At 40.7% G+C, this 18,123-nt stretch overlaps 1 protein-coding gene across 3 annotated transcripts in view; it reads right to left on the reverse strand.

Moving 5' to 3' along the window:
• Positions 1-116: 116 nt before the first annotated feature.
• LOC119480904 (protein unc-13 homolog C) overlaps positions 117-18,123 on the reverse strand; it is a 202,493-nt gene continuing 184,486 nt past the window's right edge. For all 3 annotated transcript variants that reach the window (XM_037757559.1, XM_037757550.1, XM_037757541.1), the window contains 6 exons: positions 17,630-17,689; positions 15,396-15,476; positions 9,747-9,894; positions 5,393-5,485; positions 3,187-3,346; positions 117-1,769 (listed from right to left, as the gene is read on the reverse strand). In XM_037757559.1, coding sequence (XP_037613487.1) covers positions 1,484-1,769; positions 3,187-3,346; positions 5,393-5,485; positions 9,747-9,894; positions 15,396-15,476; positions 17,630-17,689 — 828 coding nt within the window. In that variant the 3' untranslated portion in view covers positions 117-1,483. The remainder of the gene's footprint in view (positions 1,770-3,186; positions 3,347-5,392; positions 5,486-9,746; positions 9,895-15,395; positions 15,477-17,629; positions 17,690-18,123) is intronic.

An 18,123-nucleotide genomic window follows, 5' to 3' on the forward strand; every position in this document is an offset into this window, starting at 1 on the left:
CTCAGACAGCCAAATTGAATGCAACTGACCACATGTGTCATTACGTATGATGTATATACTATGTGTTAAAGGGATGTCTGCTGGACAATTGTTTCAAAATGACCCAGATGTTTTACCACATTTGCACATACTTTATGCACATTGAAGAAAAGTAGACTTTTGTACAATATCTCACTAAATATATTTACATGACATACAATTCGCCATCAGTGCAATACATAGGAATGTTGCATATTTACCAAATGTTAGACTCTTTCCTTTATGAAGAAAAATAATTCCAATGACAGAAGCTGATATAACTAATGTGTAAAGTAACATGTGCAACTTTCATATTGGTTAACAGCTTCACAGGAAATAAAAAAAATAAAATCTTAGTAGTACCACCCTATCAATAATCAAATATTAAGCATTGAAAAAGTAATAGATCACATGTACATATTTATCTTCATACATGTAATGGATTGCTTTTGTACAAATATTTTATATAACTTTGGCAGTTTATCAGGAACAAAGTTATCGGAAAAATATGAAACAATAATATCAAACTGTCAGCAATGTCATGTAAGCTTGCCTTCCAAAGCTCATGTTCACAGTGGTCATTCAGAAAGGCTGGAAGCTGATGGCCGAAAACAAAGAACAAAAAAGCCAAAGAAAAAGAAAACATTTCCATCCTTTCTGCTAAGACTGTTAGCACTGGAGGCTGTCGTCATTGTTGTCATGGTTATAAAATTACAAACACCTATGAAGGTTTACATAGCAGTCATCGCCATTTAAAAAAACATGGTCTATTTTCAGGTCGACTTAAAATACAAACAGTTTGAAGGCAAGGGGACAGGACCCTGCTCGGTGGTCACTGTGGAATCATGGGAGAGACATGACCGAGAAGAGGACATGCACAACAGTGCTGTGTGGAAGAACGTGAAGCCAAAAAACGAGGGTGCAAAATGAAAGACTTTGCAACAATCAAAACGCCACACGGTCAGAAAATGACTTACACCGGACAAAATAATCGAGCAAATTTCAAACATACTAAGTTCACCATAATTCATATACGTTGGTTTTGTTCTTTTTTTCACTGGTTTGGCACTTTATTGGAACAAATCTCTGTTCAAAAAGACTAAATGTTGTACAAAAGGTATTTCATGTCTCGTTAACATAACTCGTAGAATATAGTACTTAATAGTAAGCATACGGTAAGTAAACACTTGTACATACTGTAGTTTTAAAATGAACATTCCAACAGATGTTTTACGCACATGCACAAAAACAAACAAACAAACACAACTCTCTCTCTCTCTCTCTCTCACCGTCTTGCTGTCTCGCCACATTTGGGCCTCCTGCGCTTCTCTTTGGACAAACTCATTCTCCAGCTTCTATCCAGAAAGAACATCTGCTGCTACTGCTCTTTCTCCTTCTCAATTTTTCTCTTCATCTTCCACTTAAGACAACACAACTCTTTTTAATACTGCATTTTTGTTGCACATTATGACACTTCCTCCGTCGAGCGTGTGTCCGTCTTGAGACGCACAAACTCTTTGGCCACCTCGTCGTTGGTCCTTTGAGAGAGTATCCTCATGATGGTGAGGCCAGTTTCGTCCATGGAGACGCTCTTCATCAGGGGGTAGCAGGCCGAGCAGCTGCCCTTGTCCGCCAGCTCTCTGAGCTGGATGACCGTCATGCCGATGATGCGGTCCTCGCGGGCAAAGCAGTAGTCCTTTACCGAGACGTGCAGCTCGTAGGCCTCCGGACCATGTTCATTACTTAGAACACTGGGAGAAATGACACGTAGAGATCAGAAAGGTGGAACTCAAGAGTTGTTCACATGAAGCAAAACCAGTAATGTTTTACTAGACTGTTAGTACTAAAAGGAAAGTATTTAACCTCCTTGGATAATAGAAATGTAGGGTTGACCATATCATGATAGTACTGTCAAGTAAATGTATACTAACTTGACTTTGATGTTCTTTTTTATTATTGTTCAAACTTAATGAAAAGCTCAAAGTGTCATTCTGAACAATTGTACACAAGTGCACACCAATTGCTTTTTGGACACTGACATTCGGCTTTGTTCGCAGTGAATATAACGTGTCAGTATAAGAGACTGGGTGGCTGGGTGATAATTCCCCAGCGAAAAGCCACCTTATTATATGAGTGGCTGTGATGAGACAATTAAGTCATGTTTTGCAAGTGAAATTAATGTTTCTATTCAAACGAGCCATTATTCAGAGCCAGCTTTTTGTTACCAGCCGCGACGGCGACGCTTGAATTGTTTTCATCTTGTCATCTTGAGTCTGTGAGTGTGTCATCATGGCAAAATGTGTGGTCCTGGAGACACCTACTGTAGCGGTAACCACCACAGAGGCGGTTTTGAGTACTTTGCCAGGTGTTTATATGTCTGTGGATAGATTTTGTCACTGTGATAGCATCACAAATGTGCAAGATGCGGTCACAAAACTTTACAAGTGTGTAATTGAGATAAAAATAAACGCTGAGTTCGAAGATGGGTGTGGTCCGAGCAAGGGCGCCGTAAGGTGGGGGTAGGAAGTGGGGAATGTGCCACCCCACTTTACGCCCTTGGCCTGATTTGGCATCTACTTTAAGGTTATTATCTTATTATCCCCAGCAACTTTAACAGCTTCTTAAAAATCAATTGACAATGGGAGGAGTAAATCTTTATATAGACAGCACTGAGTCTGCACTGATCACACTGGTGTTATTACAACTCCGTCTAAGATCACTTTAGCTGTGTGACTTTAGTTGGCTTGGCTCAGAATGACGGTGTCAAAGAGGACAAGCCTATATGGTAGATTGCTAAAGCAGTCACTTGACTTCCTTCAACAGTTTCAAAGCAATGAGCAGAAGTGCTGGGGAAAAAATTACATTCCATTCACAGCTTAGAACAATTGGAAAGACTTTGGCAGTAAGGTATTATGGGTATTATGTGGTTGCTCGATGCTCTTTTGTAGTGTGCAGCATACTGAATACTAGTTTGAAGATACTGCAGCATATAGTTAAGGTACAGAATGTTGACTATTTTTAGGTTGTATGTAGGCAGGAAAAAAGCTGCATAACAATAATAATAATAATAATAATAATAATAATATATATGCTTTTAAAAACACCCTCAGCTTTGCCCCCTCTTCTCTCCACCTCTGTAACTCACACAAAGGAAGCGCGATTACTCACTATTGGAATGTTTCATTGTACTTTGGTGACCAATTGTTATTCTTGGTCTTGGTGCTGAATTTGCGCTTCTTGTCAGCCAGGTGTGGTCCCACGGCGTTGACCTCTACAAACGGCCGGAACATGGCGTTGGTTTGCCAGATGAGGTTGTTCACTGCGACCACTGAGAAATACAGAGAAAATAACAGTAATCAGTGACATCATAGATCCAGAAAATCCATATCAAACACTAATGATGTTTAAATGTCTTCTGGTCCCATTCTCTATTTTTTTAAGTGTATTTATCTTTTTATTCTCCAACAGATAACTGACTAAATGTAGAAAATGTCATATTATGCTGAGATACTGTCAGAGCAAGTACAATAGAATGATAGCAGAGACATTTCCTTTTATCTGCAACATTAATGGTAAACATCTTTGGATGTCATATATGAGTGAAACTACAAGAGTGTATTTTTTTGGTTGTTGCCAAAGGTAATTCTGGGAAATGTAGAAAATAAATACATAAAAGGCTAAACTGCATCTCTTCATCCTGTAATAATAGAAACATCCCTATATGATTGCCATAGTAACCTAACTGGCAACCACGTCGTCATGTGACTGCTGTCGGCTGATTATAGCTGATTGCAAGCTGTAGTGCATTTGGTGCTACTTCAGGAGGTGGAACAGAAATCATTGCAGCTGTAGAAGGATGAGTCCGATTTTTGTTGCTGACAATTAGTAAACAAAAATCAACAAGTGTGTCATTATAGAAATGGACTTCAAATAACAGTGGTGCCTGTTTTAACAAGGCACAAGAATCTGTACATTTTTCTTCAACATTCAAAAAGAGTAAATGTAATTATTTGATCTTTGATTAAAATGAAGTATCATACATATACTCTCAGTTAGTGAAGAGTCTGACACAAGACAAAAGTCAACAATCATACTAGCGGCTAACATGCCAGGCTGGTCTCATATACTGTTCGTAGCTAAACCTATGAAAAGTAATGCACTGTAATCCATGTATGTCCCACAAAATCAATTTGTGTGTAATTCACGTAATCATGAACCAGGAAGTATAAAGAGCGGCAAACGCCACGTAGGGAGGAGGTTGAGGTGGATGAGTGGGTCTAAAATTACTGGACTTTCACCCAGGAGACCGGTGTTCATACCCTGAGTGAAACCAGAAGACAATGTTGAGTTATTTGTCACGTAACTTACGCCACTTCAGGAGTTATTTTAAGCGAAAACATGATCTTTTTCTAAACCTAACAAAGTAGTTTCATTGCCTAAACCTGACCAAGTCGATCTTTTCCTAAACCTAACCTAACTAAGTTGTTTCCTTTGAAGATGGAAGTTTATTTTGAAAAGACTGTATGCATGTAACAAACTTAAATTGACACGTGTTGCTGGACCTTCGTAGGAAAACAAACGAAAAATGAGGAATCACTTTTTCATAAGATACCATACGAACCGTTGTTTGAGAATACGTTGAACATGCACACAATGATGATGCTAACATGCTGAAGTTAAGCACGTATAATGTTTACCATGTTTACCATCTTAGTTTAGCGTGTTAGCATGTTAATAATATCCACAAAATACAGAAGAGGCTGATATAATGTCATTACTTTTGCAGGTTTTTCGTCATAAAACAAAGTATTGGACAAAATTACATTTTTATCTGGTGATGGTACTAGATGAAAAGTTAAAGGATCACCAAAGTCATTAGGATTCATCCTCTCAATGTCTGTAGAAAATGTAGAAAATTGAGCCAATCCATCAAGTAGATGAAATCTTAACCCACCCACTATGTGACAGTACATCCATTAGTTGACAAGACATTTGACCAAAAGCCAAAAATGTCAACCTGTTGGTGGTACTAGAGGAAACACTAGAAAACACATTTTAGATCTATAAATCATAAGTGACTTTTTTATAGCATCTGCAAGAATAGAAAAATCTAAAACCCCAGCTGTGATTATGGTTTTGGTTTTCCGTATAATGACTTTAATTATGTCATCAGCAATCATGTTAATTTCCTCATTTTCTGTCTCCAAAGCGAGCTCCAATGCTATAATACAATGCTGCTGATCATGACCCAGCAGCACTATCGCATAAATGAGATTACCACCATGAGCTCTCAATGGTGAGTCTTTGTTTTTCAGGTGTGAATATATTTAACCAGATATGACAAAAAGCAGGTCTGAGCAGTGGAAAAGCTCACCCTTCACGCTGACTTTGTGCTCTCCAGTGCCAGGGTGAGAGATGAGATTCACTTGCATCGACACCTCCCCCACGGATCCGTTGGATGACTGACCTGGACACACACCAAAACAACAACAGGGGAATTGGAAAAAAGGCATAATGCGAATCGGAGAGGATGGAGAAGTGGCATAAGAGAGGGAGAGAGAGAGAGAGAGAGCGAGAGAGAGATGAAAGGATCCAAAAACTGTGGGTGCAGCTTTTTTTTTGCGGATGAGGTATCCAGAAATTGATCCAAAAGGTGGTGTATAAACACCTCTCTGTATGTCAAAGCTAAAATACTAAAACCAAGAAAAACAGTAGGGGAGTAGACTGGATTTCACCCCTATGGCAGCCTAGTAGCGAGCACAGTCAGGGTTTCCTTTAGCTTGAGGCTGAACAAGAACCACAACAAGAAGGAAAAAAGAAAAAAGAAACATGAAATAACCGGCCTGGTTTGAAGGCCATGGAGGAGGCAGATGGTGCGAAGGGATGCACTAAAAAAAATAATGTTCTGCAGAATGAAATAGTCAAACTGTTCAAACCAAAACATTGGGTTTGACGGCACGCAGACAAGTCGAGTGGAAGTGAAAGAACGTGTCAGAAAGGAGGTAGAGAGGGGTGAAATGCAGGAAATACCCTTTTAGGCATCACGCCCTGCACGGTTACATCAGCATTACAGTTTCAATCACATGGGGACATGTCGCTGCCAGTAAACAATTAGAACTCATTGCTGACCATGTGTCTCACTTTGCCCGGTGCAGGGAGTCCTGCTGCCTCGTGTTTCATCCAGCCCAGGACAAACAGATGTTGAACACTGGAAGGCAAGTGCCGATGAGGTTGATGAAGAGGCATGCTGATCCAATAGCTAATCAATACGTGCCAAACATGCAGTGCCCATTACAGCTGGTAATGAAGGAACAAGCCTCCTGATTTATTGTAATGATGCCCGCTGCACAATTACGCCCAGGACTTGTGGGAAATTAACTGAGCCATGCCAGAGCACATTTGCTTCAGCTACGGGCTGAAATAATGTAATAAATAAATAGATTCTGTCCGTTTTCTGACTGGAGTTAGAGAGACGAGACACTGTCAGTAGGTGCCCTTATGAAATAAAAAACAGTCACGTACAAAGCTGACATTGGAATGGGCAGTATGAGGGAGAAGGGAGATCAGCGTGTGAATAATAAGGGAGATAAAAGAAAGCAAACATACATAAAACAAAGGTGGCAGCGAGGAGGGTGAGCAGATTAAGTGAGGAAAATGCTAACAAAAGGAGTAAACAGATAAGAGGAAGTGAGTTTGCAGACATTAACTGTTGCTGAGTTGCTGTTTAATTCATTGAATTTTTCCCCTCTGCTGTTTCGAACAACCAAGATGTTACCCTTAAACCTGCAGTAGGCAGAACGTTTTTGGCATCATTGGGCAAAAAATCCATAATAACCTTTCAGCATATTGTAATTTAAGTGTTCTAAGAGACAACTAGACTTCTGCACCTCCTCATCGCTCTGTTTTCAGGCTTTAGAAAATCTAGCCCGTGATGGGAGGCTTTGGCCAATCACAGGTCATTTCAGAAGGAGAGCGTTCCTATTGGCTGTGCTCCGGCTGGTGGGCGGTGCTTGGTGTTTCCTCAACTGATCTCAACATGGCTTGGTTTTATTAAAATAACTTTTTTCTAATCATATTTGCTCCAATTCTACCCACTGCAGCTTTTAGTGACAAACCAACAGAAGATTCCTTTATAAGCAGAAAGCTGTAAAATATCTGCATGAAATTACTTTGTGAAGAAAGATTTGTATGATTGTAGCTTAAAGCAGCTATATTATATATTTTTTTAACCTATATTCATCCAGGATAAAACTTGGAGCCCGCTCCCTAGCAAACAGAACGACACTTGCATGCTTCCAAGCGCACACTTAGCAGGAATAGACTTGTGCATGACATGGTCTAAATGTGTCAGAGCACAGGGGTCGTGATTAATGAAACAGTGTCCACTGTGCTTCATCACGCATCAGCACATCCCCACACTGTTTACTGACCTAATACGCGTCACCTACCACCTCACTAACTCCACTTACAGGCATCACATTAGACCACCTCAGATAAAGAGCGACAACATGGTGTCAACTCAGAGGGAAGGAAGAGGAGAAACACATCTAGCAGTCTCAAAATAGCACTGAAACACTGTGCGTCTATGCCCATCTGCCAGTCAGTGAGAGCGAGAGCGCTGGTTGCGCCTGCTGGCTGCCTGACTAGCTTTTTCCTATTGCCATTCTGCTTCCTGCTGCCTGCCTAGGCAGCGTTCTGCAACGCTGAACACACATAGGCAACCAGGAGCTTAAAGCTTCAACGCCCCACTGGGCTGAATTCCCTCTCGAATCTCTCCGGACACCTGAAGGTATTTCCGTCTTGTTATAGAGAGAGACGGGAAAGAAAGTTCCATATAGAGACAGATGAATGAAACAACAACAACAACACATGAAAGTGGGTCGGTGATGACGGAGAGAATGATTACAAGAGGGAGTTTATACATTTACACTACACATTAGGGGTGGGAAAAAAAATTGATTCATCTATGTATCGCGATTTTCTTTTTGGTTGGATTTTGAAATTTATTTTTTAATGCCAGAATCGATATATTTGCTTCATTTGAGTCTATGCGGAGGTAGAAAGGAAATTACCGTTTTTATTGTTGTAATCTGAGCGATGTGACATCATATCCGTTCCGTATCCGTCAACCTGAACAAACGTGCAGCAAGCCGAAACGGGAAAGTACAAAACAGCGGAGGGTCCGCGTGGATACGACTTGAACCCTCATATTTTAAATCCAAAGTGGTAAACACTACTCATACAGTAAAGTATGGAAACACTTTGGGTTTCACACATTGCCAGGAAAAGCAGAGCTAGACATCATGGTTAAAGCTGCATGCTAACTCTGGCATGGACAGGAAACATTATCGTATTTCGGTAACGCGCGGTCAAGCCAGCCGTCACTCTCATCTCCGTGGTCAAATCAGCCGACGCTACAACTGTAGAGCACCCATATACTGACATTTATGTTAAATGCATTCAAACGCCCCCGACGGAGCTTACCATGGATGTATAAAGAGAACGGAGCTGACGGGGAGAGCTAGCGCGAACTTGGCAAAGTCCGCTTTCCAAAATAGGTTGTTAACAAAGGGAACTGTATATACAAAATACATATATTTAGGGAAAAGGGAATTAGAAATAGGGAAATGTCTATTCTGTGATTTTTCTGTTGCTGGAAATACATTTTTTATAAATAATGCCTGACAATGACTGATATATTTGACTTCAGGACATCTCTGACTACATACTTTCTGAAAATCAAACATTTTTACTTAACAATTTAGATATTTTTTTTTAAAGTAAAAGTCCATAGAAGTGTATGATTTAACTTTTTCCCATGGTCTAGTGTTAAAAAAGTTAAAAAAAAAAATCGCAATACGTCGTAATATCGAATTGCATTACTTGTAGAATCACAATATTTAAAAATCACAATACATATCGAATCGGCACCCATAGGTGAATCGTCCCAGCCCTCCTACATATGTATCTTATAAATTTATCATGACAGTGTTTTTATGTGTTTCTAATAAGAGAGAGAGAGCAATAGAGCATGGGAGCATCCAAGTCCCTCAGGGTATGGGCTGAAGAGGCCACAGAAAATGTACTTATTTATTTATTTACAGTGGAAGAGATAAATGACTGTATCCCCTATACAGTAAATGCAATCACTGCAATGTCCACTTCACATATAAGCCTAAAGAAAATAAAGTGACGCAGACGGACCTCAGAACACTGTAACGTAAAGGAAGCTGATGGGAAAACAGAAACTATGTGGAGGTTAAAATGAGCCAGGACTGGAGTCACATTATTTTCAATCAATTCTAAATACCAACAGAAGCAGCTAGTGATTTAGTGATAATCAGACTTTTCCTTCTAATTTATCACTTAAAGAGTTTACTTTTATAGAGGCTGCAAAAACAGCAGAGTTTATCAAGTTCAATTAGAATATGCTTACTAACTAGTGTCTGAAGAAAGTGCTAAATGCTGTGGTACAATAGCGTCCACAATATGTGCTTTTTTCGCACCTTTCTAGCCACGTTCACTATCCAAGCATCCTTTTAGCATCGCTTGGTCTTGCTTGCATTTCTTACCTCTATAGCAGCTTTCTTTTAGTCTGAACCAACCCACGTGAGACCCTTTCTATGGTCACAGAACACAGCTCTTAATCATTACTTGAAAGCTGAGGTAATTCCACTCCCTGAACTGAAACCTAATTGAGCCTGACCTTGGCTACAGTAGCTCATTACCTTGAGAGGTTTGGGTGCATATATATTTCTTGATCAAGGCATCTGTAGGTTGAGTGTAAAGGCTGAGAGCATATTTGAGGGACTTCATATCGGAGCTCTTTTCGAGGAAGGTTTTCTTCAGCCCATTTCCTCCAGCATGGAAGTATTGCTGAAAGAAAAAAAGAAAACAGGAAAGAGCAGCTCAGATTTGATTTAATAATTTCCCAAGGTGAACAGAAACTTTGGAATAACTTTGAACATGATGAGTTTTGAGTGTATACACGACAGCAGGTTACAACCGGCTGAGAGAATAGCCTATAGGATTACGTTGACAGTATGCAGTTTACAAGGGACCAGACAAGAGACAGCAGTAATAGCCACTTTTGTTGCTAATTACCATGCATTGGAAACTAAAACCCATGCTTGGGTGGTTAATCCACATTTGCGCTGATAAGCCTGATCGCCAAGGACAGACAAGGCTGTGCTTTCTTTTCAAATGCTGTCACCACTCCCACGTGTGGAAGGTGGGAGGCTGGCCACGGACAGATCTTATTAAGAACGGAGGTGTTGCTGAAAAGAAGTGAAGATGAAGTACTTGGAGACACATTTCTCTCTCTACACTGTAACACATAATCATTATAGGGACAAAGGAGTATTTGTTGGGGTGTTAGTGTAGGCTCTGTTGTCGTGATTTACGTTAAAAAGTTGATACACACCAATCTCACACTTGTAGAAGTACTGGACAAGAAAACACAGTAGATAGAGGTATACACATTGTATACAGCTGCCAGGTGACATTTGAGCCACATCATCTTCATCACACAGAATGAGTCTCCCAATAGGGGCTGGGTGGTGATTATTTTTTGACTGGTGTCAGGGCCGTACTTGGGACTGACTTAGCATAGTAAGAGTCACTGTTTTACTGCCTTACTAATGACTCAGGAGTCCCAAAATTTGACTGGCGTGTGCCTCTCGTGAAAGATGCATAATCTGGCAAGCAGGGGGTGAGTCGTGGGTGGAGTTCATAAAGAGAAAGAGAATAAAATCACACACTAAATGGAAAATTGCATGCAATTAATCTAAAACGTAGCCTAGAGCAAATGCTAAATATATCCTATTAATAAAAGTTCATGCTAAATTGCATCCGCCTACCCCTGGGTCTATCAAATGAAATCAACAACATGTATTTCCATTTAATTTCAGCGATATTTACTGTTCCAAATTTTCAGACGCACTGAGCCTGTATGGAAAACAAATAGCTATCTTAACCCTAAATAAAATTGGTCCTGGCACAATGAACTTAAAGCAGCAGTGGGCAGAATTGGAGCAAATATGATTATAAAACGTAATTTAAAAAGAATGGTCACTATATCCTCCGGTGCTCCTAATGGCATCTGCAAGATTTCACAGATCGGAGGAAAACAACCTCTCGGAGCCGAGCTGGAGCCTGCCGTCTCTGAGCAGCTGTCAATCAACAATTTTCAACCTGTCGCTCTCTCTCCGGACTGTCCCCACCTGCTTCAAATCCACCACCATCATCCCCATTCCCAAACAACAAAGTGTTTTGAGAAGCTGGTTAAATCCCTCATCTGCCCCATTCTTCCCCCCACACTCGACCCCCTACAATTTGCATACCGCCCAAACAGAGGCACAGAGGACGCCATCGCCCACGTCCTATACACCCTCTCTCCCACCTGGAAGGAAGGGACACCTATGTGAGGATGCTGTTCGTGGATTACAGCTCAGCGTTCAACACCATAGTGCCCTCCAGGCTCGTCACTAAGCTTGAACACACCACTGTGTGACTGGATCCTGGACTTCCTGACGGAACGCCCCCCAGGCGGCGAGAATAGACAACCTCAATTCCACTTCACTGACTCTAAGCACAGGAGCGCCACAGGGCTGTGTACTCCCTCTACACCCACGACTGTGTGTCAACAAGAGCTTCAAACACCATCATGAAGTTTGCGGATGACACAGCAGTTGTGGGGTTGATCTCCCATGGCGACAAGACGGCTTACAGGGCGGAGGTGACCACACTGGAAAAGTGGTGTCAGAACAACCACCTCTCCCTGAACATCTCAAAGACCAAGGAGGTCATCGTGGATTACAGGAGTGGGGGGTTGCACTCACCACCCAGTCACCATCAACGGCACAGCGGTGGAGAGGGTGGACACCTTTAAATACCTGGGTGTCAACATCCATAAGGACTTGACATGGGCCACCCACACCACCGCTGTAGTCAGGAAGACCCAGCAGAGACTGTACGCTCTGAGGCGACTCAAGACTTTCAGACTGAAACCACAAATCCTCAGGGGCTTCTACCGGGGCACCATAGAGAGCCTCCTGACAGGCTGCTTCACCACCTGGTACGGCAGCTGCACCAACGTGGACCGTAAGGCGCTGGAAAGGGTGGTGCGCTCGGCCCAACACATCACCGGGTGCGAGCTGCCCCTGAGGGTCATTGAGGACACGACACACCCCCACAACAGCCTGTTCTCCCTCCTGCCCTCTGGTAGAAGATACAGGACCCCCGGGACTTTCACCAGCAGACTGAGGAACAGTCTTTTCCCCCAGGCCATCAGACTTTTAAATCGATAACTCATTTGACACATTCTTACACAAAAATATATCTTATACTGTATATACTGTATATATTCTAAATACATATGTTCTTAATATGCCCTTGTATAAAGTATTTCCTTTTATAATTGTAATGTAAATGTAATTATAATGTAAATGTAATATAATTTATTATTTTAATGGAGCTTCCCAGCAAAAAGTATGTCACACGTTTGTACCTGTACAACCGGCGTGACAATAAACATCTTGAATCTTGAATCACTCGCAAACTCCGAACAAACGGTCAAACTAGGCAGCGCTGATCAAATAGGAATCAATATTCTGTTACTGTAATGCCTATTTCTCACCTTAAATGTTTTCAGAAACGTCTCGTAGTGTACTGTTTAGCTGTAAAATGAGAAAGTTCGTGACCCGGCAGCCATGTTGAGAACAACTGAGGAAATACCAAGCACCGCCCACCAGCCGGAGCATAGCCAATAGGAACGCTCAATAGTAACGCTCTCTCTGAAATGACCTGTGATTGGCCAAAGTAGATTTTTAAAGCCTGAAAACAGAGCCATGAGGAGGTGCAAAAGTCTAGATATCTCTCAGAACACTTGAATTACAATATGCTGAAAAGTTATTATGGAACGTTTGCGCAATGATGCCAAAAATATACTAAAAGAAAACGAGACATAATCTTCTGAATAAAATAAATAAAAGTGCCGCTTTTAGAAAAAAAAGTGCAAACATAGCATTGAGCAGACATTTTTTTATTTATTTATTTATTACATTTCTTTCTACTTCATTTCCTAGTGAGAGAAATACGCCTCTGTGCTGCTCCAGTTGCTTCATGCTGTCATCTCTCTTACACTGTTGTTCGCTCTGGCAAACTGTCTACACACAATAAACAATCGATTTGATTGGACTCAATTGAGTGAAGATATTGCTGTAATAACTGGATTAGCTGCGCCTGTGGTTAATAACAGCGGCTGTAGGAAAGAAAAAAAGAACAACGCTACGTGAAGATTATTATTTATTCTCATTATTTATCAGAAATTGGTCATGGGTCGTGACAGAACTTACACTCAGTGCTGGTCCAGGCAGCAGTCTGGTATTTGGGGATGCCTCGTCAAGCAGAAACTACATTCTGAGAGCCTAAAAGAAGTCCTGCTTTTTATGAGTTCAATATCTATGTATTCAATAGTTTTGTCTCATATTCTTGTTTGTGAATCTTAAGGTATCGTTAAACATTCATGTTGTGGTTATGCATATGTTTATTCAAGTAAGAAAAGCCCTCGTCATGGCTTCAAAACCAATACACTGAAGTATATTGGTTGAGGAATGCTGCATTTGCTCTGGCAAAAAAGAGCAGTCAACTTCTTTCCCCTTTACCTTTCTTTCCATTCTTCCTTATATCTTTCATTATTATTTAATTTCTTTCTTTGTTCCCCTGTGTCCTTTTCGCCTCCCTGTTTCTTTCACTGTTTCCTATTTTCTTTTTTTCTTCTCCTCGAGGCTTATCAGCGGTTGGCATCTTGTGGTGAACCTCGTGAGGTTACACTTCTCTCTTGAGTCTACGATAAATCTACACAAACAAGTACTCCCATATATTTTCCATATACAGTATTTACTGTAATACCTATATCTGATTACAGGAAAAACAACGTATTTAAGTCTTTTAAATACATTCATGAAGGAAAAAAAGTGGCATCTATATTCTGATGTGAAGTCCATCCACACAAAAATATATCTAGTACAACAAAGCTGGATTTGGAGAGAAAGAAACAGCTGCCTTTCTTCTACAATCGCTCACAGGTCAGCGTCCAAAGAAAAGAACAAATAGTGCATTATTGGGAATCAGTTAAATGGACTGCATGCCATCTGCCACTAGTCCTCTAAGGGCCGGTGCATTTACTGATTATCCTACCCATTAGCTCTCACAGGTTCAGAGTTAAGTCTGGATAAATTTCCAGTGTCAGTGGGATAATCATTATATGCATACTTTGTTTTAACCCCTGCATTTATATATCCTCCTTAATACAATATGTACCTTTAGGATAACATTTGGATGTACTAGTGTAATACTAGTAGTCAATTATATATTTGTATTAGTCAATATGTACAGTACATTTGGCTCCTTTTAAATGCATCTCTCCCATTGTTCATCTTTTGTAGATTACAGGTTTAAAGCCGCTGTTCCTGCAATATGAAAAATGAGATACAAGTAACACTCTGAATAACGTTTCTTGGCCTGATCGGCCAATTCTCCTAAGGCATTACTGATCGGTGTTAATTGACTGTTCTCATTGGAATACTGATGAACAGAATTCCAGCGACATGATTGATCTAAACCTGCAGGTGGTTTCCTTGGAGACAGCAAAATCGATTAGTTTTCTCTGCACTTTATGATGCAGTGTTCTCCCAGTGGCACCTCACCATAACTCTCTTTCTTGTCCCTGTAGAACTGAGGCTCGGGTCTTGAAATTGTCTCATATCCCTTTACAACAAAAGGGAGTATGGCGGTAAATTAACAGCGCTGCATTTCACACTTTCTTTTGCTGAGAGGCTTTGGGCATCTTTTCATATTCCTGGATATTAATTACGTCTGCTCAGACGTGTCTAGACTAGTATTGTCATGTGTTTTTATAACTATATTGGTATTTTTTTTGTCAAGCAATCACTTTGATTCGGGTGCATCATCTCCTTGCAGCTACGAGAATCATCAAGGAGATAGAAGTACTATCAAAAAGGGGAGATTTCGAACAATTCATGCCAGCAGGTCTCGTTTGCAATTTGCGAGGCGACAGTTAAGGATAATATTTCTCTCCTTTTCAGTAGGATGACATTAAAATAAAATATTCACACACACTCACACACACTTACAGACACACAAGTAGTTTTTTCCAGCCCACGATGTCTCAAGGACATGAAATGAAACACAGCCTGCCAGTTTTCAGTGTCTTTGATTTACAAAATTCTCATTAAAGGCCATTTGCATATCTATGCTTTGCCTTATGTGGCTCTCCTGTCTTTTCTAAAGGTCAAGGTTAGCCATCCATGTGTCTCTTGCTGCACAGCCAACCGTGTAATCCACATAAAACTCACCTTGATGGTGGGAAGCACGAGGTCCATGGCTGCACACTGTCGTGGAGTCAGACTTCTGGCTTCTTCTCGAGTGACATGCTCCTGGAAGGATATCAGATCAAGTCAAACACTCGACAGTTGGCAAAACAGGAACACAAGTTGCATTCAAATGCTTTACATTTCAAGCTGTTTCCCCAGTTATTGTGTAAATGTTTAATGACCTTAGGTGAACCATGGTACCCGAGATCGAACATCTACTGTTTACAAAACAGCACCATTTGTAGTCAATTAAACTGCAGAGTACCTGATAAATGTGAGCCTTGCTGTCTCATAAGAGTTCTAAACATGTCTCTTAATGATGAAAAATGTGTTTTTGTCAATTCTAATTGAAGTTTTCCTGATTTGTGAATTGATTACAGCAAATAACTTCTGGCACTGCCTTATTTCCCTGGTGTTTCCCACAAAATGACATTCATGTTTTATGAAAAAGGGCTTTAAAGAAACAAAATCACCGATGCAAACACTGCTACAGACGTTGGTGCCAATCTACATAGTTTTGTGCGTCTGGCTTCTTGTTTGCACAAAAGCGCACAAGTTTGGATATCAGTTGATGAGATTTAATCAACATATTTACACTAGAAGAGTTGTGTACAATGTGCAGCTCTGTGAAAATGCACATACCATCCCCTCAAATTAAAGGCTGCCGATGAAACAAACATACATGTCTTTTTTTAATCAGAATATGGTATAGATTTAATCTATCACACGTTTGTTTTAAACCGACTTTAAAGAGCTGGTGTGAGACAGAAAATGCTCTAATCAACATCTGTGCTAAGATGTTGTCTGTTTCCGATGCCAAGATTGCGCTGGGACCACTTGATTTGTATTGACTCAGTTCCAGTAATCTCCCCATCCTGTGAAAACAACGTAAAGGCGGCCCCAAAATAACTGAAGGCTGCAGGCAGGATGAAAAACTTCTCTCTAATGAAAACCCCATGATGCAGATGTATGGAAACCCTGTTTGTTATTTGATGTCCAGAACTGTATATTCTTTAAAAAGAAATGGTTACCTTGCTACCACATTTGGGAGGGGAAGCAGATAAAACACTATAAATCCTCAGATGTAACATATGCTTAGGCAGATAAGCGCAGGCCAGGTATGACCGTGGGATTTGTGAAGCTCAAAGGACATGATTTTCAAAATAGTCCTGCACACGGCATTATTTGTTTCAGACAAAGAAAATATCAGCCCGATTAACTCTGGTGCAAATCCAATCCATTACATGGGTCAAAGGTCAGAGCACTTAAATAGTCATTTGAAAGATATTAATTTTGCATGTTAACCCCTGTAGTAAATGAGGTTACACACATGCATTAGTAATATAATTAATTGAATAAGGATGTAGCAAGAAACGCATTACTGTATATATACATACAGGACTACATAAAAAAATTCAGTAAGGTGAGGTGAAGCTTTTAAGTCATAATCATAAATGTCATGACGATGAAAAAAACACTTTAATGCTTTGGGAGTGAGTGAGAAACACACCCATCTGTATACTGACGTACTGTACCCACAAGTTCCCACAAAGGACATCTGGCAGAGTCCCACATAAAATATCAGTATGAACACACCAACAAGTAAACACAGACACACACACACATGTATAAATGCAGATAAACACACATTCAGTTTGCGTCCCCCGTATGACTCAGAGCTAAAATACCTCTCTGAGGTACTGTCATACTGCCGTTGTTAGTAAAACCACACTGAAACCACTGATCCATTCCAGTGCCTCACTACACACAGCTCGAGGGATTACACATCCTCCGGTCACATCAGCAATTAGATACCAGCCTGGCCAGTGTTGCACTGACTGAGTTACATTGTACAATGCAAAAGCCTGCAGTCGCTTACATACAGTAGCTATGCTTCCAAATGAAATAATCATTGTGCACAATTAGATGCAGGTGCTAAGAGATGCTTTTACTAGTATATTTCCATCCAAACAATTTTAGGATGAGAAGGATATCTATTTTATATTCTTGGTATCTTGGCATGATGCATTTTGACATTTACTTGAGTTTCTTGTAGTGCACTGAGTCTGTGTATATCTGTATTACCTATAATGCCGCTCATATATTGTTTACAATATAATACATCATGTTCAGCATTATTAGAGATCTCGTGTTTTACTGAGAAGACAACAAGCCGGTTAAGCTTAGCTAAAGCTTAGCTACAAACCAATAATTACCTTCAGTTTGGACAGCTGTCCCAAGTCCTTGGCAGCATTGAAGATCATCTGAGCTCCTTGCTGTTGGACAGACAAACATGTATACATTACACAAAAGGAAAATAAATTTGGAAACACTCAATAGATGACAATGATTATAGAAACAAACTAAGCAACAGAAGATGAAGTGGTAAAACCTTACACATGAACTAATTACTATAATTGTGTTTTAAAGGTGCAATGTGTTTTAGTAGAGCATGCGGCAGCTCCGGGAGACGTTCCCCCAGTTAACTCCAGTTCAGCCAGTGCAAACCTCAGCACCAGGGGTCTGATCCGAGGGGATCGCCCCGACTCCCCATCAGCAAACTTTCTGTTGCTGCCGATACACAGGTTAGACCCAGCGCTATGACTCCTGGCGCTGGTGTTTGAGCTGATTGTGGCTGCTTCCTGGGGGTCCGTCTCCCTGAGCTGCCAAGTGCCGACCACTTTCTTATCAGCGGGGTGGTCTCCTGGCC

The sequence above is a fragment of the Sebastes umbrosus genome, chromosome 2 (genome assembly GCF_015220745.1).
Source record: "Sebastes umbrosus isolate fSebUmb1 chromosome 2, fSebUmb1.pri, whole genome shotgun sequence".
Classification (NCBI taxonomy): domain Eukaryota; kingdom Metazoa; phylum Chordata; class Actinopteri; order Perciformes; family Sebastidae; genus Sebastes; species Sebastes umbrosus.